The 23,265-nt window shown below is 38.5% G+C and overlaps 1 protein-coding gene and 1 long non-coding RNA gene across 2 annotated transcripts in view; one reads left to right on the forward strand and one right to left on the reverse strand.

Annotated features, from left to right (window-relative positions):
* The window catches only part of LOC139166494 (uncharacterized), a 71,591-nt gene that overhangs the window by 25,509 nt on the left and 22,817 nt on the right, over nucleotides 1-23,265 (forward strand). The gene's annotated exons all lie outside the window — the stretch shown is intronic.
* Nucleotides 619-23,265, reverse strand: part of MYH15 (myosin heavy chain 15) — a 109,698-nt gene continuing 87,051 nt past the window's right edge. The window contains exons 35-42 of the mRNA XM_070750102.1: nucleotides 20,935-21,127; nucleotides 18,421-18,624; nucleotides 17,001-17,126; nucleotides 16,631-16,801; nucleotides 13,707-13,811; nucleotides 12,780-12,875; nucleotides 9,805-9,942; nucleotides 619-742 (exon numbers count right to left, since the gene is read on the reverse strand). Of these exons, the coding sequence (XP_070606203.1) occupies nucleotides 725-742; nucleotides 9,805-9,942; nucleotides 12,780-12,875; nucleotides 13,707-13,811; nucleotides 16,631-16,801; nucleotides 17,001-17,126; nucleotides 18,421-18,624; nucleotides 20,935-21,127 (1,051 nt within the window). The 3' untranslated portion in view covers nucleotides 619-724. The remainder of the gene's footprint in view (nucleotides 743-9,804; nucleotides 9,943-12,779; nucleotides 12,876-13,706; nucleotides 13,812-16,630; nucleotides 16,802-17,000; nucleotides 17,127-18,420; nucleotides 18,625-20,934; nucleotides 21,128-23,265) is intronic.

Genomic DNA, 23,265 nt, shown 5'->3' on the forward strand with positions numbered 1-23,265 from the left:
ATTAGTAACACTGATGAGCAATTTCTTGATGTTTCTCTTCTAGTTACTGGCTTATTTATTACCAGTCAGAGAAGCTCTGCTGAACAAAATGTTGAAGAGAAATCGAGTTATATCCCACTGGAATACGATATTGGAACATATTTTAACTACTGTAGTACTTGGGGTCATTCATGCAATCGAACATTATTTCAGATTGCTCTTTAATCATTCTTCTTGTGAAATCTATCTTTATGTATGATTATGCTTGAAGTATTTACCTTAATAAAACACTTAGGTTTGATTCAGGATCATTTAGTATGCTTTGCTACTTTCTAAAACATTTTTTGCTTTTAATCACCATGACCTTAAGCTGCGTGATCACCTCTGGGTTGTTCATAATTGGTGATGTGATTCATAGGGCTAGTAAAGAAACAAGAACTTGAAAGAAAGCACAGCTGCTGAGCAATTTCCATTAATTTCAGCAGGGATTACTCAAAATATATTCTCTACTGAAGTGTGCCCCTTTTCTCCAACATTTTAAATAAATCTCAACATGCAAAATAATGAACAGAACAAAACCTTTTTATGTCAAACCTTGAAAAACATATTTGTTATAAAAGAGCAAGGACAACAGCAGTATAGACATTGATTTTTATTAATTAAAAATCAGTTTTCTCTTGCTTCAGGATTGTTGAGTGCTCTCTTTGTGAACACCATTCCAACCATCAAGGAAAGTACTGTATATTTATTCTTCATCGTGACCCTGAAATATCGTAAAATATGACAATACAACTTAGATGCAGTAGAAATTACCATTGTAAGGAAAGATCAATAGGAAAAGAATGTGATGCAATAGATTACATTTAGAAAACCTTTATTATCTGTTTAGGCAGCTAAACTAAAAAATGTTTTAGAACCTGAAAGCTTCTTACTGCCAGTATGTACAGTGATCCCCCGCTCGTTGCGAGGGTTCCGTTCCAGGACCCCCCGCAACGAGCGGGTTTTCGCAAAGTAGCGCTGCGGAAGTAAAAACACCATCTGCGCATGTGCAGATGGTGTTTTTAACTTCCGCAGCGCTAATGAGGAGCCGAAGATTGGGGGGCGGCGCGGCTGTTTTAAAACGTCGCCGCCGACATGGGGGGCTCGCTAGCACCCCCCCGAACCCCCAACCCGGGTTTGGGGGGCTGCTAGCAAGCCCCCCATGTCGGCGGGGATGTTTTAAAACACCCGCGCGGCTTTCCAATGAGTCCCGAAGACAAACGCGGAAGTTTGCCGTTTGTCTTCGGGACTCATTGGAAAGCTCCGATCGTTTTAAAACAGTTGCGCCGTTCTCCGCTGACTCCTGGCGAACTTCCCCGCTTTAGGAGTCAGCGGAGAACGGCGCGCCTGCTTGGCTTCCCTCACCAGCGCAGCCAACGTGCGCTACGATCTTCCGGGCGAGCCAGGCTCAGTGACGGAAGGCAGCCGCTTGGCCCGGGATGCTGGGCCGAGAGGAGCCGGGCTTCATCCGCTGAGCCTGGCTGGCCCGGAAGATCGTAGCGCGCGTTGGCTGCAGCGGCGGCGACATTGCTGCCGGCTTGGCTTCCCTCGCCGCTGCAGCCAACGCGCGCTACGATCTTCCGGGCCAGCCAGGCTCATCGGATCAAGCCCGGCTCCTCTCGGCCCAGCATCCCGGGCCAAGCGGCTGCCTTCCGTCACTGAGCCTGGCTCGCCCGGAAGATCGTAGCGCGCGTTGGCTGCAGCGGCGGCGACATTGCTGCCAGCTTGGCTTCGCTCGCCGCTGCAGCCAATGCGCGCTACGATCTTCCGGGCCAGCCAGGCTCAGTCACGGAAGGCAGCTGCTTGGCCCGGGATGCTGGGCCGAAAGGAGCCGGGCTTGAAGATCGCAGCGCGCGTTGGCTGCGGTGGCGAGGGCTTGCGATGGAGGGTGGAGGAAGCGGCCATGGGAGGGCGAGCTGCCTCAGGGAGGAGGATCGGGCGGGACCAGGTGGGGGCTGGAATTTCTCCGCTGGGAAGAAGCGGCCAGGGCGAAGGGCGGGCGAGCGGCGAAGGGCGGGCGAGCGGGTGCTGGGGAGGGCTTCTCGCCCTCCCGCCAGCAAGAGGGGGATCGAATGGCATGGGCGGGCGAAGGGCGGGCGAGCGGCAGCGAGGAGTTTGCGTGGGCGGTGGGGAAACTCCTCGCTGATGCCAGCAAGAGGGGGAAGACCCAGGGAAGCCGCCCAGCAGCTGATCTGCCGGGCGCCATCTACGCATGCGTGCCCATAGAAAAAAAGGGCACGCATGCGTAGATGGTGTTTTGACTTCTGGGTTGAAAAATCGCAAATTACCCTGTTCGCAATGGTCGGGGACGCAATAACCGGGGGATCACTGTATATGTGTGTGTGTGTGTGTATGTATTTATTTGTTTGTTTGTTTGTTTGTTTATTAGATTTGTATAAAAGACTCAGGGCTGTTTACAACAAGATGAAAACAATATACTGTAAAATGATAAAATATAACAATGAATTAATATAACATAAAACCCTTAAATAAAGTCACTGCAGTTATACCATCAAACATCCCAATCAAGTAATGTCTAGGCCGGAAATTAAGGTATCAGTTCTCATGGCCCACAGACCTGATGGCAGAGCCAGGTTTTCAAGGCCTTTTGGAAGGCCAGCAGGGTGGGGGCGGTACAGACCTCGGGGGGTAGTTGATTCCAAATAACTGGGACTGCCACAGAGAAGGCCACTCCCCCATGGGCCTGGCAACTGACATTGCTTAGTCGATGGGACCTGAAGAGGGCCAACCTTGGGATTTTGGCAAATTTTGTCCTTTTTTTGCTCCTGCGCAAACTTTCTCACGTGAGATTTCGCTTTGTGTGCATGCACAAAAGCGAAATCTTGCACGGAGCGGCACACACACATGTTGAGCGCGTGGCCAGCCAGCCGGGCCTCTGGAACCGATCAAAAATTGCTAACGGATAGCTGATCCCAGCCATAGCAGGTGGGGCCCATTACTGTTCCTCACTCTGTTGCATTGGTACAATATCAGGAGATGCTAGGTCAAAATGGAGAAAATGGAGTAAGATTGGAAGTTGCTTGCACTCAGATTAGTTACTGGTTTCTTCTTCCCAGAATCCTTTTTGTTTCATTGACCAGGGTCCAAATGGTTTTCCTGAAGATTTTCTACTTTTGACTATAAAACTTGCATCCAAATTAAATTGTGTTGATGGTGCTTTCTATTTCCTACAATGATTGCTGCTTCGAGTGACTTTTTGCATGTGTCCTCAGGGCAACTGAGAGGGGGTTAAGTGGTACAATGCACTGCTAACGATATGAGGAAAGTTTGTCAGCTCTTGCCTATCAAAATATTCATGAAGGGACATGTTGCTGTTCTTTGTGCAAGCAAGACCATTCCACTCTTATTTTCTTCTGCCCTTGAGGGTTATTTTCTTTCCCTTTTTTCATACCCATGTACTTTTTACCCTTATCTAAACCTTATGTGTCTTCTCTATAGAATATTAATGCTTGCTTTTAAGTTCCGTGTTCAGTCTTTCTGCACTTGTTTCAGCCACTCAATTGCATCTTTTATTCCCCTTCATTCTCCTTGGGTTTTTAAAATGTTTCTCAAGCAACACATACTTGCATATTAATATAACTTGCCTATTAATAAGACAGAGCTTCTAGAAGGGGAAGGTAAGGAGGGGTGTTTTTTCCATATTTTATTTATTTTTTAAATTTTATTTGTTTTGTCAAGTATGTATTGGTAGTATACAGAGATACAATAATATTTATATACATGATACTAGTAAAAGAGAAAGAGTAGGACAGGGGACGGAAGGCACTCTGGTGCACTTATGCATGCCCCTTACTGACCTCTTAGGAATTGGGAGAGGTCAACAGTGGATAGTAAAGTGTTGGGGGTTAGGTGATGTTGTTATAGAGTCTGGTAGTGAGTTCTATGCATCAACTATTTGGTTACTAAAGTTGTATTTTCTACAGTGGAGTTTAGAGCGGTTTACTTTCTAAACCTAGGATTGTAAGCCTAATTGTGTAGGGTATTCTGTTGCAAGTGGAGGGCTCTTCTAGTAAAGTATCTCTAAACATTTTCTAGAGTATTTATGTCCAAAATGCGGTTTGGGTTCCAGACAGATAAGCTGTATTCAAGAATTATTGTATTCGAAGCATCCCTTCACTCTTCCTGCCTGATAGACTAGTCTCTGTATGGTCCAGTAGAAATGATCCTATGTAAACCAGCATCAAAAGAGATGAGAAGAAATCCTGGAGGCCATAGCATGATGGTTCTCTCTGTGCCAGCAAATGCAGCAAACAGGAAGTAGAGTTCCCCACCCCACATAAGAGAGGAGAACATTGCTGATATTCAGGAGAGAAATTTCATGTTATTTGGTATTCTTCAGTCAGTCTGGTATGTAGTTAAGGCATTAGAAACCAAGTCCTTGGTGCTCTCTGAGCTTGGTTGTTTTATTGCAGACATTTAATTACCCAAACTAGTAATTACTAGTGGATTACTAGCACTGATGGTGTTACCTAGTTTGGCTAATGAAATGTCTGCATGAAAACAACCAAGCTCAGAGAGCACCAAGGGACCCTCATTTCAACCATGAGCTACAAAGATTCTTCTTTATTGGAGGACTATGCCTGCCTGGTATGAAGCCAGTTGGGTGATCTTGGGCCAGTCTCTCTCAGTTCTTGAAGGAAGCATTGGTAAATCACTTCTGAAAATCTTGCCAATGATGTTCGGCCATCGTTTTTGAGGAGGACCTTGACATCTAATGGGTTGTGGGCTTTACACGATGTGTCTGCAGGTGGCTGGTAAGGCCTATACAGGCCCGAAATGTTCTGTCACATGATGGGCAGAAACTGCAGGGACTAGCAGATGCTGAGAGTCAACACCAACTCACAGGAATGCAGACATGCTAAACGTGCCTATATACACTTCTCTCCAAGGTTTCCTCACTTAAGGGGTAGTACACATCTTCTTCCACTGAACCTTTGACTTGGAGTACCAACAAAGTTGTAGGCACTGGACTGAAGAAATGAGGAAATGGAATTGTATGGGATCACTTTGAGATTGCAGGAAATGATCCCTATTTTGTGTTTTCTACCTTCTACAGAATCAGGATCAGTCAGGAATACCTGAAAGACGTTCTAACCAGCATCACCTGTAAATGGTGATCAAGACAGCACTCAATATTTCAACAGCCCATCATTCATATGTTCTTAAGAAGTGATAAAGTAGCTGATGCTTCTTAAAGTTAGCTGTTCGGATAAACCAGATAAATATGCAGATAATATGAGTTATAACGTATCTTCACTGCAAATTGATATCTCATTTAAATAGAAGTTTGGGGTGCACATTTTGCAGTTCTGACAGTGTAGGCACCATAATGGTTTGGGATATGTCTCAAATACCACCTATCACTATCATCTTTTAAAATTTAGCCATAAGGCTTAACTCATATGAGACTTAGGACAATGTTACAATTTCTAAATATTAAACTCAGCACTGAATGAATAGGTACAAACGTAACAATAGGTTTTATGCCAAAGGTTGATTGCTTTTAAGAATAGGGAAAAAAGTCAAAATTGAACTTTGCTTAAAACACTTACTGCTTTCAAGAAAAACAAAGCCCCAATACATAAAGCTGAAAGAACAGAGACAAGATTAGGAATGAGCCTTTCTTTCAAATTATTTCTTCTGGGAAAGAAGCTTAGGCTATGAATGGGCCCTTTTGTACAGGCATTCTGCTTAAGAATTGGGAACAACTACTGTCAATCTTCCTCTGCTGTTGCTTACTACATCTATTCAGTACAGAAAGATACTTGTATGGCAGTCAGCCTCACCAGCTTCACTGCCTACCAATATTTTATCACTGCCAAAAATTTGCCAAACCTCCTCCAGCTAGTGAACTGAACTCTACAAAGATCACAGCTAATCCCCACTCGGTCAAGGACCTCGGGATACTAATAACTAAAGATCTAAGTGCCAAAGCCCACTGCAACAACATCGCTAATAAGGCCTCAAGAGTTGTTAATCTAATCCTACGTAGCTTCTGCTCTGGAAATCTCACACTACTTACCAGAGCTTACAAAGCTTTCGCCAGACCCATCCTCGAATACAGCTCATCTTTTTGGAACCCATATCGCATCTCAGACATTAACACCCTTGAAAATGTTCAAAGATACTTCACAAGAAGAGCCCTTCATTCCTCCACTCAAAACAATACCCTACGAAACTAGACTTACAATCCTGCGTCTTGAAAGCTTAGAACTATGACACCTTAAGCATGATCTAAGTATTGCCCACAAGATCATATGTTGCAATGTCCTGCCTGTCAAAGACTACTTCAGCTTCAACCACAACAACACAAGACCACACAACAGATTCAAGCTTAACATTAACCGCTCCAAACTTGACTGTAAAAAATATGACTTTAGTAATCGGGTTGTTGAAGCGTGGAACTCATTACCGGACTACGTAGTATCATCCCCTAACCCCCAACATTTTACCCTTAGACTATCCACGGTTGACCTCTCCAGATTCCTAAGAGATCAGTAAGGGGTGTAGATAAGTGCACTAGAGTGCCTTCCGTCCCCTGTCCTATAGTCTCTCCTATATCTCGTATTTCTTCTTTACTATATCCTCTATAACCTTCATTGTGTATTATTGTGTATTGGACAAAATAAATAAATAAAATAAATAAAATAAAAGATATGCAGCAATATAATGATGCCATCCTATCTACCATTACAGCCTTATTGTCAAAAGGTTTCCCATATACTATACAATATTTCAATTTTCAAAGCTATTTTTCTTTGTATTAGAAGTGTGCTTCCTCTGCTGTCATTAAAATTCACTTCTTTTTACACCGTTCATATTACCCAATTGCCCACAATGTGCAGTAGAATAGGTGGGTTTTACTTCTATGCTTGTCCTCTTCCTTACAGTCTAGCTGTTTGATTCTGAGAGTTTATGAAGCAACACAACTGTGTAACCAGCTTGTCTTCACAGGTACAGTTGCTCATCTCAAATTACTGACTTGCCTTCCTCTAATTCTGGCACCTACTTACAATTAGATTATGGAAAGCAAAGTGAAGTGAAACCCGACTAATCTTTCAAATAGAATATTGCTAACAAGCACAAGCATGAATTAGTGTCACATTGAGATTTGTCATTCAATGTCTTTTTGTGTCTTCTCAGAAGTGGTTCTTGTTAAAATAAGAATGGCATCTTGACACGCAAAATTGAATTGGGCAGCTACAAACATTACATCTTCAGTTTAATTAACATCAGGTCTGATTCACAAGCCTATTTAGGGTATATTTCCTCCACTAACATATACAAATTTCAGCTTTAATATTTTCTGGAATGGTTAAAAAGAAGAAACAGAATTCTGTAAATAACATAATTGCCCTCACATGGTTCTCATGGGTATTCTTTTGCCCTTCATGAGACCAGAATGTTAGATTAGATAAAATTCAAGCTCTTTTTATGGTCTCACGACAGAGGAATATTTTGGGGAAAAGTGGCCTCCTTAGAGGTCAGTAAGGGGCGAGCATAAGTGCACTAGTATGCCTTCGGTCCCCTATCCAATTGTCTCTCCTATATTTTATATATCTTTTCTACCATCCATATATCCTTCCTCTACTCTTCATTGATGTATTCTATTCTCATATCTCTTGTTCTATCCCTTCCCTGATATAGAAACATAGAAACATAGAAGTCTGATGGCAGAAAAAGACCTCATGGTCCATCTAGTCTGCCCTTATACTATTTCCTGTGTTTTATCTTAGGATGGATATATGTTTATCCCAGGCATGTTTAAATTCAGTTACTGTGGATTTACCAACCATATCTGCTGGAAGTTTGTTCCAAACATCTACTACTCTTTCAGTGAAATAATATTTTCTCACGTTGCTTTTGATCTTTCCCCCAACTAACTTCAGATTGTGTCCCCTTGTTCTTGTGTTCACTTTCCTATTAAAAACACTTCCCTCCTGAACCTTATTTAACCCTTTAACATATTTAAATGTTTCAATCATGTCCCCCCTTTTCGTTCTGTCCTCCAGACTATACAGATTGAGTTCATTAAGTCTTTCCTGATACGTTTTATGCTTAAGACCTTCCACCATTCTTGTAGCCCATCTTTGGACCCGTTCAATTTTGTCAATATCTTTTTGTAGGTGATGTCTCCAGAACTGAACACAGTATTCCAAATGTGGTCTCACCCGTGCTCTATATAAGGGGATCACAATCTCCCTCTTCCTGCTTGTTATACCTCTAGCTATGCAGCCAAGCATCCTACTTGCTTTCCCTACCGCCCGACCACACTGCTCACTCATTTTGAGACTGTCAGAAATCACTACCCCTAAATCCTTCTCTTCTGAAGTTTTTGCTAACACAGAACTGCCAATGCAATACTCAGATTGAGGATTCCTTTTCCCCAAGTGCATTATTTTACATTTGGAAACATTAAACTGCAGTTTCCATTGCTTTGACCATTTACTACTACACATTTTTATTCTCCTTAACTTTCAATTTGTATTGGACAAAATAAATAAATAAAAATAAATAAAGATAGCGAAGGAAAGTCAGGGAGACGGGCTAAATATTCTGCATGTAGCTTTTTTTACGTTTTGAATAGGAAAAAGGTTAACCGCCTCCAAGTTTCCCAAAATTGCTAGATTTTGCAAATCCTCCCTATATTATAATACCAAGCTGTGATTTTATTGTAATATTTGTAACTACTTAAAAAAGGAAGCAACAGGAGATGTAGGCACTCGTATAACCTGTAGAGATGGCGAGTCTGAAGTGCATCTGTTATGTTTATTACATGGGGGAGATAGTGTGTGAGGTTGTGTGCTTTTGTTATTTATACAGACTAAAATGATTGTTATGTCCTCCACTGGCCTTCTAGAGAGCCCTCAGAATGGTGACCATGACAACAACCAATGATTATGCAATTTTCCACGAGAGTCCACTTTTTTTATCTTCCACTGTTCTTTTTGGAGCTTTCATTGAATAAAGTCAGTGAACAATTTCTTTTTTGGCAATATCCACCACAATTGGAGAAACTAACATGATAAAACAAGATATCATGAAATTTAATTGGCCATATATTAAAACCAGCTGCAGTATTAACAACACTTTTAAAGCCATTTTGTGGCACAAATTTGAATTTTAAAAATCCTTTGTCAACTCCCAAATTGTTTTAATAGTCCTAGATTGCATCTTTAGTTATTAATTGTAATATTAATTATAGCCATTTTAAAAGTACAATTACATGGGCAAAGCATGGCTGATTAATACATGGTGAGTACCTTTATAGATACCAGTAGTCCAGACAGAAATAATACCTTTTGATTTCTGTGCTCAACAGCACTTTATTTCAAATGATACTCATGTAGTATATGCTTTTAGCACAGCGAGAGCAAAAAGAGTGGGTCATTATTCACTCCAGCCTAGCATAGTCTTTCCAACCACAATGTATTTCCAGATGCATTAGGAGAATACTGTAGACTGGTTGAGAAATAACAAGTGATGCGGGTTTTGGGGTTTTTTTTAACTAAAGATACCTACATGGAAAAGTCTAATTTAGTGGCCCAATGCTCCATTTTGGAATCTCAATTCTCATTCCATCAGATGGGAATGAATCTGGCAGGAATGGTCTACTCCTTTAAAAGCACCAGGCAGAGGAGAATCAGGAATGACTTTCACCTTGGAAAATTTCAGTGGCAGATTCTAGATACTCTGTCTATCCTTGTTCCTCTCCCTTATTGTCCTTTAGAGATTCTAACAGAATCAGTTTCTTCCATTTCCTACCTTTTTCATGCCAATGTCTCTTGACTTGGTCCTGAGTTTATTAACCTGAGATTCAGCAATCTCAGCTCGTTCTTCGGCATCATCCAGCTCATGCTGCTGTTTCCTATATTTTGTAAGGTATTGATTAGCTTGAGATTCCTGTTGGGAAAAAAATATATAAGGATATAACAATATTTGACTTTGACAATCAAGAAGCAAAGGCCTTCTAAAAACATACAGTCAAGACAAATCAGGTTTATACATAGAAAAGTGCCTTTCAGATATATTGAACTGAAAGTTCTATCACATCTACTGGTCAGAGTTTATGGAAATTGTAATCCAAAACTCTTAAAAGGTACTAAGCTAGAAAAAGCTGCTGTACAGTACTTCATTTTTAAATATTTAATAATATTGGGCTGGAAAGCAGCTTCATGTACATCAATTTATGAAGTCACTAAGGAGGGACTTTTTAGAAAGTCAGGAATATTGATTTCAAGCTTTCAGTTGGAGCAAAATTCAAATATTTTTATAGGCAGGAAAAAATTTAATGTTCTAAACACAGAGGAGTTTCAACATTTGTTGTCCATGATAATTTGGGAATAACAGACAGATACACTGAGTTGCATTTCATAATTGGTTTGTTTGGTTTTGGCTTGGCATAATGGATAAATCAAATCATTGTGGTTTATATAAAAAAAAGTTTGCTGGAAGATGTGGGTTTTTTGTTTTTGATAGGAATAATGGGTCTTAACAGGATAATCCCCACATTTGGCATTACAGTATTTCATTTGTTTTTAAATTTAATTTTAAAAAAATTAAAAATATTTCTGTCCTTCAGTCATATCAATGGTATCTACAAGGGGAACAAAAATAAGTCAGGATAGCAGTCACAGCTGCATTATTGAAGCTCTGGCCTTTTTGTACATGAAATAATGTCACACACTTTTTTTTACCTCTTGTAGATATGACTGACCGAATCATATGTAAAACTTTTTCCTCCTTTAAAAATATAATTATTTTTCATTAGAGAAGAAAATTTTATAGGCATGCAGAACGTGTTTTTACTTATGTGTGTTTTTATTGTATGGTGGAGAAAATTTTTATTGTATGGTGGAGAAATTTTTTTTAAAAAGTAACCCCCAATATATATATATTGGGGGTTACTTTAAAAAAAAAATTTCTCCACCATACAATAAAAACACATAGCCTAGCATGGTGCAAAAGCCTAGCATGGTGCAAAAGACTAAACATATGTGGTCTGTTTAATAAACCATGATTAAATATGAGCTGAATAATTAAACTACAGGTATCAAAGTGTGGAATTAACACAGATCAGCAAGCAGAATTAAGGTTTTATAAACGTACAGGAAATTATTTTTCAACTATAAAATCAAATTTGTCATCATTAAAGTACAGAATTGAATGCTGAGCAAGCATTGTCATAAACAGACTAAATTTATTTTAAAAGTTTAAAACTTCACTCTTATAGCCACTATATATAAATTTTGAACTTGCCATATTCAGGGGTTGCGCTATTATATTTAAATTATATTTAAATATTTATCAGAATCTAATCTATGAAAACTAATATAACCTTTTTCAAGTCTTCAAGTCTTCTATTATACTTGTATTAATTTGCATGAAAATGGATTTATCATTTACTTTCTCAGTTACATCTTGCACTATTTTGCTTTTTAGTTTTCAAGGGAGCAATTCCTTTCATCTTTATTTTCCACAGCTGTCCCTTTGAACTAAGCAGCATCCGCAGAACAGGGAAGCAATGATAGAAATAGTGGTGCATTTGTTTGCGAAAATGCACATACATAAGTGGATTTTTGACTCAGTTAAAATAACACCCAAATTTTAAGGGATTTTAACTGATTGCATTGCTGTAAGAAGACTGATCTACCTTTGACAAAATCCTGTGTGCGAGTTGTGTATGCAACAGCACTGGGTTTCACTTACCTTCGCTACTGGTTTGGAACAATCGCATACAGCACAGAACTTTCTGCGCATGCGCAAATCATCCGTGATGACTTCCGGGTGGGTGTTTGGAGCTTCCTGCTGCCACTGCTACTGATTCACCTGAACCAGGGCGAACCAGTAGCAACCTACCACTGATATGCAACCAAGGGGTTGCAGCTTTCAATATACACACATATTGCTTTGTTTCTGTTCTGCAGGGTAATAAGCAAGATCTATCACTCTTTACTGAGGCAGAAACCTCTTTTAGTTATCATGCTAAGATAAATTATTTCATTTATTTATTTATTGGATTTGTATGCTGTCCCTCTCTGTGGACTTGGGGCGGCTAACAACAGTGGTAAAAACAGCATGTGACAATCCAATAGTAAAACAGCTAAAAACCCTTGTTATAAAAACCAATCATACATACAAACATACCATGCATAAATTGTAGAAACCTAGGGGGAAAGAATATCTCAGTCCCTCCATGCCTGACGACAGAGGTGGTTTTAAGGAACTTACGAAAGGCAAGGAGGGTGGGGGCTATTGTAATCTCGGGGGGGAGTTGGTTCCAGAGGGTCGGGGCCGCCACAGAGAAGGCTCTTCCCCTGGGTCCCGCCAAATGACATTGTTTAGTTGATGGGACCCGGAGAAGGCCCACTCTGTGGGACGGAACTGGTCGCTGGGATTCGTGCGGCAGAAGGCGGTCCCGGAGATAATCTGGTCCAGTGCCATGAAGGGCTTTATAGGTCATAACTATGTCATACTATATCATAGATTTTCAATTCTGAAGGATGAAATTGTATTTGTGTACAGTGGTACACTTTCCAATTGTAATTTCCTGTATCTCTAATGTTTGGGCACTTCTTTAACCAAAAGGGCCCCATTGACATAAAAGAAGGCAGGACAAGACAATCTAGGAAAACTCCAGGATTTTTGGAAATACCATGAAAATATAGAAAAATGCAATGCAGTAAAATGAGGGGGGAGGTTAAAACTAAATGTGCAATAATGATTGCTCTATCACTTACAGCTTCTTCAGCTTGATGCTTGTAGCTTTTTACTTTGAGTTGCAGTTTATCAATTAGCTCTTGCATTCTTGTCAAATTCTTTTTGTCTTCTTCTGCCTTTTAATAAATAAAGGATTAACATCAGGAACTATGATTTATGCACAAATGTTAGCCTAACAGATAATTTGCTTTACGGGAAGTCCAAACTGTTGTTTCTTAAGATATAACTCTTTATTTTTATCATATTTCATTTTGTCATTCCACCAGGTAGCTCAGGATGACCTACATTGGACTGCTCTGTTTATCATACCAACAATTTGAGTAAAGGAAAGAATAGGTGAAGAGTCACAGTTTCTATGACAGCTGGAATATTTTAAAAAAATAGTAGTCCTCTTTCCTTTCAGGAAGCAATAAAATACAAATATGAAGCATGTATTAAATTAACCAAAATATCACCATTGTTCACATGAAAAGAAACTACTGGACTAATCATACACTCTTGTACACTTTAATTACATGTGTGGGGTTTTTTTTTTAAATGAAGGACACGATTACAATTTTCATCATTTGTTATAAATAAAGATGATATTTAACGTTGATACCCTCTTCTGAGACAATAACTATAGACCATAATATAGGAAAAAGTATATCATCTTCCAACATAGAAGATATCTATCTTCTACCGACACTATTACTCATTTCTGTTTTCCATTTTTGAAAGTTAACAGAAGTTATACTAAATTATTAAACAAAGATTAATAGCATACATTTACTTACGGTATTACTTATTACTTATAGTAATAAGTTAATACTTATAAATAAACCTCTATTGTGGTTTGTGAATTTCTTAAGAAATGTTGCTTTACATACTGTACATGAGTGTATAGTATTTGGGGAAAAAATGTGTTATTTTACTGCAATATTTTAAGATCACTTAAATAGAATTACCTGGTAAGTCAACTCCTTGATGCGCCTCTCATATTTGCGGACTCCTTTCTGAGACTCAGTATTTCGACGAACTTCAACCTCTAGCTCATTTTCTAACTCACGAATCTGAACAAATACAGATATATTATTAGATTGGGTTTACCATAACACTAAGCTCAAGATATGAACAAATTTGCATAGACTATAGATATAACTAACTCTCCTGATTATTGATGATCCTCAATTAGTCTATGATGTCATCAGAGGGTATAATTTTTTTGAAAGTTTTTGGAATGGGAAGAATGTTAATTCATCTCTCAGAAAACTGATGTTCCCTTTTCCATTCTTAGTTGAACATTTTTACCTAAACACTGTATTTCTACAATTCAGCTATACTGATTCATGTTTTAGTGGTATAGTTTCAGCTTATTTTCTGATAGATGGAAAGAGTTTTAAAGTCATATTTTATTTATCAGATGCCCACTGGAGTCTGAACTGTGTACAAAACTGGAAAATCCATAAAAACAGGTATAATAGCAAACTAAACCAGCAGCCCAGGCTACGGCAATGTTATAAACAACTCAAATCAAACAAAATAGGAACTGTAGCCGAACAATAATATATCTAAACCTAGGATCCTTTCAGGCTTTTCATAGATTTTTATAACTTTAACAGAAAGAACACAGTCCTTATCTCTGTTGGGATGCTGTTCCAAAAGGTGGGGCTGTATTAGAGAAGACATTTTTTCCTTAAAGAAGACAGTGTTTAGTAGAAAGGACCTACCTGGAGTATATTCAGCTAAATAATAGGAGGCAAGAAATAGGATCCTTGAAAATAATATTGAAATAGAGGACTATGTTGAGAAAGAGATACACTAATTTTCCCTTGAAGTAAAAAACCAGAGAATCCTTGTACAGCCCAGCCAATGTGGTAGGTGGAAAGAAGGAAGGAGATTGCACCGCCAATTTGAGATCAAGGTGGGCAAAAAGAAAACGAACTAAAAGATCTGACTTGTTAAAGCATGGGACACTGGCAGAGTGTAATAACCTACTCTCAAACAAACAATTTGGATTCAGAAAAAAAGTATCCTGCAACCTACAACTACTTCACTGCAAAAACATATGGACTACCCACCTAGACCAAGGAAAATCTATTGATGCAATTTATATTGACTTTTGCAAAGCCTTTGACTCAGTGGTTCATGACAAATTACTCCTAAAACTCAAATCCTATGGCATCTCAGGACTCCTCCACAACTGGATAACTGCTTTCCTATCAAATAGGCAACAAGTTGTCAAAATTGGAAGCGCCATTTCCACCCCCGTCCCTGTCAAAAGCGGCGTTCCCCAGGGCAGCGTACTAGGTCCTACTCTTGTCATTCTATTCATCAACGACCTCTGCGATCACATCACGAGCAACTGTGTTATTTTCACTGACGATGTAAAACTATTCAACACCACGGACAACTCATCTACTCTCCAAAAAAGACCTCGACTTTGTCTCAGATTGGTCCAACACCTGGCAACTTCAAATATCAACCAATAAATGCTCTACCCTCCACATCGGCAAAAAGAATCCAAACCTCATATACAAACTGAATAAACAAAATATCACAGCCAACCCCCACTCAGTTAAAGACCTTGGAATACTAATATCAAATGACCTAAGTGCTAAAGCCCACTGCAACAACATTGCCAAAAAGGCTTCCAGAATTGTTAACCTGATCCTACGCAGCTTCTGCTCCGGCAATCTCACACTACTCGCCAGAGCCTACAAAACATTTGCCAGACCCATCCTTGAATACAGTTCATCTGTCTGGAACCCATACCACATCTCGGACATCAACACCCTAGAAAACGTCCAAAGATACTTCACCAGAAGAGCCCTTCACTCCTCCACTCGAAACGGAATGCCCTACGAAAACAGACTATCAATCCTAGGCCTAGAAAGCTTAGAACTACGACGGCTAAAACACGATCTAACTATTGCCCACAAAATCATATGCTGCAACGTCCTGCCTGTCAATAACTACTTCAGCTTCAACCGCAACAACACAAGAGCACGCAACAAATTCAAACTCAATATTAATCGCTGCAAGCTCGACTGTAAAAAATATGACTTTAGGAATTGAGTTGTCGAAGCGTGGAACTCATTACCTGACTCAGTAGTGTCAACCCCTAACCCCCAACATTTCTCCCTTAGACTATCCACAATTGACCTCGCCAGGTTCCTAAGAGGTCAGTAAGGGGCGTACATAAGTGCACCAGTGTGCCTTTCGTCCCCTGTCCAATTTGTCTCCCCTTATCCCATATGTCATATATCTTTCCTCTCTTTCATATATCTTCTCCTCCATTTTCATATCTTTTCCTTATATGTAATACTTCATTTCCCTCAATATGTTTTGTGTATTGGACAAATAAATAAATAAATAAATAAAAATAATAATATGACATACAGGGGGAATTGGTGCAAAAAGTTAGTTTAGTATTCTAGAAAGTTATGATTGCATGTGTACATATATCCATAAGCTACTCTTTTATGAAATAAGTAAAAATATATGAAGTTTACAACGAAAGGTAGAATATTTTTTTGCTCTTGGATACCCTGGGGGAATTGCCCCACTGTGTTCCAACATGTGTAAGAGTTTTGGCACCAAGGCTAATGGATAGACATTCTACAGAATCTGCTTGGAAGACTTTTCAGGAAAATCAGTCCTTGGAATTCAGAATTGATTCTAATAATGTAGAAAGGTCTATATCTGTTAAACTAAAAGGATGGGTAAATATAATAATTGATTTATATTATTTTATATCATTTAAAAATATACTAGGTGTTTTTAAATCAAAGTATACTAAATAACAATATTAACTCAACCAGAACTATGTTCCAAGTATATATATTTGAAGTAGGCAACTACCACTTGATTTGAATTCAAAGAAAAATACCCTTGATTCCAGCTTCTGAATCTGCTTCTTGCCCCCTTTGAGGGCAATTTGTTCTGCTTCATCAAGTCTCTTCTGTAAATCTTTTATAGTCTGTTCCATATTCTTTTTCATGCGCTCCAAGTGAGCACTGGTGTCCTGCTCTTTCTTAAGTTCTTCAGCCATCATTGCTGCCTGAAATAATATAAAGATGTGAAATGGTACAGTATTTTCTACAACACCAAAATGAGTCTTTTCATTTTTATGGTTTAATGGACATGGGAATTTAAAGCTCTAGATAAATTTTCACAACTGATCATAGACAATACTGTTCTAAAGTACTATAACAAAGCAATTATTTGGGCTGAAATGAAAAAATAGGATGTTTACTTACATCAGTGATTGCTTTTTTGGCCTTTTCTTCAGCATTCCTGCATTCCTGTATAGCTTCTTCCACCTCACTTTGTATTTGAGTAACATCAGTCTCCAGTTTCTTCTTCTGGTTGATTAGGCTTGTATTCTTTTATTCCAAGAGGAAAAGACAAGTTAATTAGGAAGACAGGATCTTTTGTAGCACTAGGACTTGTGCGAATAAGATAAAATATAACAATAGCCTTATTCATTCATATTCCTGGTAGAATAACATATATTATTTCCAAGAGACACACTAGTGGAAAATAAATGAGGTCAATTTCTGGTTCAAAGTTGAATCTTCCACATCATATCCTTCTTGAACAACTAGAGTCTGAAAGAGAAGTCAACCATGAATTAAGAGTGATGTGTGTTAGTATATATCGGATGAGGAACACTGAGTATTTGCCAGACAAACACAACAAAGAATCTTAGAGTTGTTTATGAGATGCATACATCTTTGTAACAGTCCCTAACCCATTAAACCAGTGTTTCCCAACCTTGGCAACTTGAAGATACCTGGACTTCAACTCCCAGAATTCCCCCAGCCAGCGAATTCTGGGAGTTTAAGTCCAAATATCTTCAAGTTGCCAAGGTTGGGAAACACTGCATTAAACAATAAGACAATATATTTGCTGCATTTATTGAGGCTTCAAGTTTTTCTGTATTTCTGGAACCTGCTTAAGAAATCTCTCATCTCTCAATAAAATGGGTTCTATGTTTTATGCAAGCGAAAGGGAGGAAAATCTCTAGAAAGTGTGATATTATAACGCTTCTTTCTTGTAACTAATTTGCAAAAAGATCATCAATATTGGCTGATATGCCGATCTATAATTTAGAAAAAAGCAGGATGCAAGAAAAGAGTAAACTACCCAATATGATACTCTTGGAAGGCCATTATTTCTACAAGAAAGAGCTATGGACTTCCATAGAAATAGTGGGATTTAAAAGACTTAAATAAGGTACATAATTCCTGTACTGAAATTATCTGGATAGCCTCCAAAGTTCTTGCAGCACAGAAGAACCTTAAATTTGGATGGAAATTTAGATGGAAAAATGCCCAACAAAAAACAAGGAAGCAATGGATAGGAAAATATTCCCTTAAGCAAAAGGGTTTTTAAAGAACTCATCAGTCACATAAATGTACAAAGCCAATTTTCTTTGACCTAGAGGACAAAAGATAAAATTTAAAACATTGGCCAGTTTGTAATATATATTGTATTCTTTTTTTGCCCCCCCCCCCCCTATTCACACAGAAAGAACTCCTGGTGGATAAATCAATTACTTCCAATGTTGTTCCACAACAAGGAACCACATAGAAACCATTCCATTATGGGAAATGTTGGATTTATTATCCACCAGGAAACAGAGAACAAAACAGTAGAACATTCAAGCAAGCCCACCTGGGTGTGCAGAAGGTTGACACGTTCAGTAGCTTCTAATAATTCTTGTTCTGCCAATTTACGACTACGTTCTGTCTGGTCCAGCACAGCCCTCAGCTCATCCAGCTCAGATTGGAGAAGAGTATTACGTCGATCAGTGACTGCCAATTGCTCTTTGAAATCCTCATTAAGATGTGTTGAATCATCAAGCTGAATTTGCAGTTCCTGAAAGAAGCCAAAATCTCACATATATCTTTCTCTAACTGCAGCTGTGGAATTCCTGATGTCTTTATTCACACCTAGGCTTCACTGTGTTTTGTTTTTACTGAAATCAGCAAATATTATGTAAATACTCTTAGAGTTTTTCGTTATTATCTTAGAGTAGCTATACGTTTAGTAGCCAGGCAACTTGCGCTACATAATGATCATTAAGAGAACTAAGGCCAGTTTCAAATTACATTTTTTAAAGTATTGGTTGCTTCCATGTCTGCTTATTGAGAAGCACAACTCTCCAAATATTTTTATTTTTCTTAGGGTTTTCTTCTCACAGGTGAGCAGAATATACCATCTACGATGATAATTATTATAATTCCCTTCTGTCTCTTTTCTCCATTTACTTAATAAATAACACAAGCTTATGTGTTTTGTTAGGCACATCTCTCATTAAAAATATCAAAAGAAATACAGAGAGATGGAATTCAAAGTACTCTACCACTTTTAAATATGTTGATGCCCCACTTCCATCTGGTTTTCCTTTTCTCTTCACAGTAAAATAAATATTTTTAAACAAATGCATGAAAAGGTCTGATTTATTTCCAAGCAAGATAAAGATATCTGAATTTTCTTAAAGAAACTTTGAATTTTCTAAAGAACTTTGAAATTCTGGCACATATGTACACACATACAAATAAGATGCATGCTGACATAATTTCTGTCCTTGTGCCTCTTATGTAAGGGAGCAGAGAGAGGAAAAATAAAAAAGGGAGGGGAAAGATACAATATACTACATCCTGTTATAAATTGGATACTAATATGAATATTTATTTATTTATTTATTAGATTTGTATGCCGCCCCTTTCCGTAGACTCGGGGCGGCTCACAACACAATAAAACAGTTCATAACAAATGTAATAATTTACAATTTAAAATATTTTTTAGAAACCCATTATTAAGCAGACATACATACAAGCATACCATACATAAATTGTATAGGCCCGGAGGAAATATCTCAGTTTCTCCCTGCCTGACGACAAAGGTGGGTTTTAAGGAGTTTACGAAAGGTAAGGAGGATAGGGGCGGTTCTAATCTCTGGGGGGAGCTGATTCCAGAGAGTCGGGGCCGCCACAGAGAAGGCTCTTCCCCTGGGGCCCGCCAACCGACATTGTTTAGTTGATGGGACCCGGAGAAGGCCCACTCTGTGGGACCTAATCGGTCGCTGGGATTCGTGCGGCAGAAGGCAGTCTCAGAGATATTCTGGTCCGATGCCATGAAGGGCTTTAAAGGTCATAACCAACACTTTGAATTGTGACCGGAAATTGATCGGCAACCAATGCAGACTGCGGAGTGATGGTGTAACATGGGCATACCTGGGGAAGCCCATGACTGCTCTCGCAGCTGCATTCTGCACGATCTGAAGTTTCCGAACACTTTTCCAAGGTAGCCCCATGTAGCGAGCATTACAGTAGTCGAACCTCGAGGTGATGAGGGCATGAGTGACTGTGAGCAGTGAGTATGATACAATGGCTTGACATTGCATTAATTTTATGAGAAAGATAAGAGTTTCTTAAGACTATTTAAGCTGCACATTCACCAGGGGGAAAAAAGAGAGAGAGATATCATAGCAAATGTATAGTGTCTAAGCCACATTTGCCATTATAGTATAAAATGCAATTGATGAAATATGTGGGAAAGGCCAAGTAGTCTGGCTGATGAAATTTGTTATTCCTTCACACCCAACAATTATCTCATACATATTATTTTATCCAGGTGGACTTACCATCTTATTTTAGAATAACAGGGGGAAAACCTTGTATCTGGTCATGGGTTGGCAAAACTTAGTACTACAGTGTTCCCTCAATTTTCGCGGGGGAAGCGTTCCGAGACCGCCCGCGAAAGTCGAATTTCCGCGAAGTAGAGATGCGGAAGTAAATACACAATTTTTGGCTATGAACAGTATCACAAGCCTTCCCTTAACAGTTTAAACCCCTAAATTACAATTTCCCATTCCCTTCGCAACCATTTAGATTATTACTCACCATGTTTATTTATTAAAGTTTATTAAAAAAATATTTATTAAAAGCGGATGAAAGTTTGGCGATGACATTAAACGTCATCCGGCAGGAAAAACCGTGGTATAGGGGGGAAAACCACAAAGTATTTTTTAATTAATATTTTTGAAAAACCGTGGTATAGACTTTTTGCGAAGTTCGAACCTGCGAAAATTGAGGGAACACTGTATATGCTATCTGTATTCGTTGAGGTTGTGCTGCTTTTGTTATGATGCACAGATTTCATTAACAATATTCATAGAAGTACCTTTATTTGAGCCTGAAGGATACGTGTGGTCTTAGTTGCTTCAGAAGCATGCCGGTTAGCATGGCTGAGCTGGATTTCCATTTCATTGAGGTCACCTTCCATCTTCTTCTTCAGCCTGACAGCTTCACTTCTGCTTTTAACTTCAGTATCCAAGGTAGACTGAAGTGTGTCTATTGTACGCTGCTGGTTTCTCCTATTTTTTAAATAATATGTTTTTAATATGCCTACCTTTCATCCCAAATCATCTTCAAGCATTTTTTTTTTTACTATCAGGAAAGCTGTTATATTTTTGTCTGTCTATCAGACAAAAGACAGTCTGGCTTAATTCTGTTTTCTTAAAAAGTGATTCCAGTTTTTTCTTGTTTATTTCCTTTTGTTTATTAATATATCTTTTGTCAACATATTGTGCAGACAGTAATTATCAATCAGTCTTAACAACATTCTTGCAAATTAAGACAGCATGTGCAGATGGCTCAGCAGATTCATAAGCAGAAGTAAATTGCCCTCTTCTGCATAATGTGTTACTGGCAGAACAACTATGAAAAAATATTGTGATGGTTAAGAAATATAGATCACTTATATCTATGGTAGTTCTTACTGATGAACTTTATTGGATCTAGACTGGCAGCATAATCTCTTTCATAGGTCTTTTCTTGCAAAACTAAGACCTATTAATTGCTGTAGAATCTACTTCTTTGTAATCTGTTTAGAATTGTGAGCTACTCAGAATGGAATGGAAACTTAATACAATTCCAAGTATGGCAATAATGGTAGATGTACAATATAAATGTAATTATAACTGCTGTTAAGAATATCAGAAGCTACTTATTCATACATATGTACGTACATTCATACATACATTCATACATACATACATACATACATACATACATTTCCATGTACCTTTCTTTGTCTCTTTCTGTTTTTTCTACCTTTTTCTATTTTTTATTGATTGCACTTTTAGCTTTTTCTGTTCTTTCTTTGTTTTCTACAATTCTTTTAATATTATTCTAAATGTAACTGTAAGTAATAATTACAGATAAAAAGGGCAATGTGAACAAACAAATATATTCAGAGAGTTTGGACTCTGTAGTTCTTAAATATTTAGGGTTGAAGCTATGAGTTCATTTATATTTGTATTGTAAAATTACAAATGTTAATCTTTTACAGACAATCTAGCCAACTTTAACAATAAAGGTCAAGAAGAGAAAACCCAGTTCTCTCAAGACTAGGAAAATGTAAATAATATATTGTATTCAGAATATCTGTAGGTATCTGTTCAATGTTCTTTTTCACTGTTAACCAGAATTTACAAACTGGGACACACACAGAGACATATACAAACACTCTCTCAAGAAATTTAAAATTTAAATAAATTCATACATCTGATAGATTAGTCTATTCTGCAAACTAATTTTTAGATTCTCTTGCACTAGCACTACCAGATCTGGATGGCAAAAATCCAGATAGCCACTACATGGAAACAAAATATTAGAACTGCCTTTATGTTTGCTTTTTACTCATTTACAATTTTGCAACTTGGATCCAGTTGTAATAATAATAGTAATAATTTATTGGATTTGTATGCCGCCCCTATCCGTAGACTCGGAGTGGCTAACAACAATGATAAAAACAGCATGTGACAATCCAATAATAAAACAGATAAAAACCCTTATTTATAAAAACCAAACATACACACAAACATACCATGCATAACGTGTAATGGCCTAGGGGGAAGGAATATCTCAATCCCCCCATGCCTGGCGGTATAAATGAGTCTTGAGTAGTTTACGAAAGACAGGGAAGGTGGGGGCAATTCTAATCACTGGGGGGAGTTGGTTCCAGAGGGCCGGGGCCGCCACAGAGAAGGCTCTTCCCCTGGCACCCACCAAACGAGATTGTTTAGTCGACGGGACCTGGAGAAGGCCAACTCTGTGGGACCTTATCGGTCGCTGGGATTCGTGCGGTAGCAGGCAGTTCCGGAGGTAATCTGGTCCAATGTAGTTAAAATTAATAGGGGCAGTCAGTCATCTTAAGTCATGGTAATATCTTTTTCAACAGAAAAATACTGTAAATATTTGTTTATTTGTTTGTCTACCTACCTACCTACCTACCTACCTATCTATCTATCTATCTATCTATCTATCTATTCGTTTATTTATTTGATTTCAATGCCGCCAGGTCTTAGTAGCCTTATGAAATATAACCTCCTGTATTAGGGTATGTCAATGACATCACCTGCTAATAACACATATATGCAAAAATATCATCAGCGATGAAATGACATTGGACTCTAGGAAAGCTAGAACACTGAGAAATCCTATGTAAAAG

This window comes from Erythrolamprus reginae, chromosome 4 (assembly GCF_031021105.1).
Source record: "Erythrolamprus reginae isolate rEryReg1 chromosome 4, rEryReg1.hap1, whole genome shotgun sequence".
Taxonomy (NCBI): Eukaryota; Metazoa; Chordata; class Lepidosauria; order Squamata; family Dipsadidae; genus Erythrolamprus; species Erythrolamprus reginae.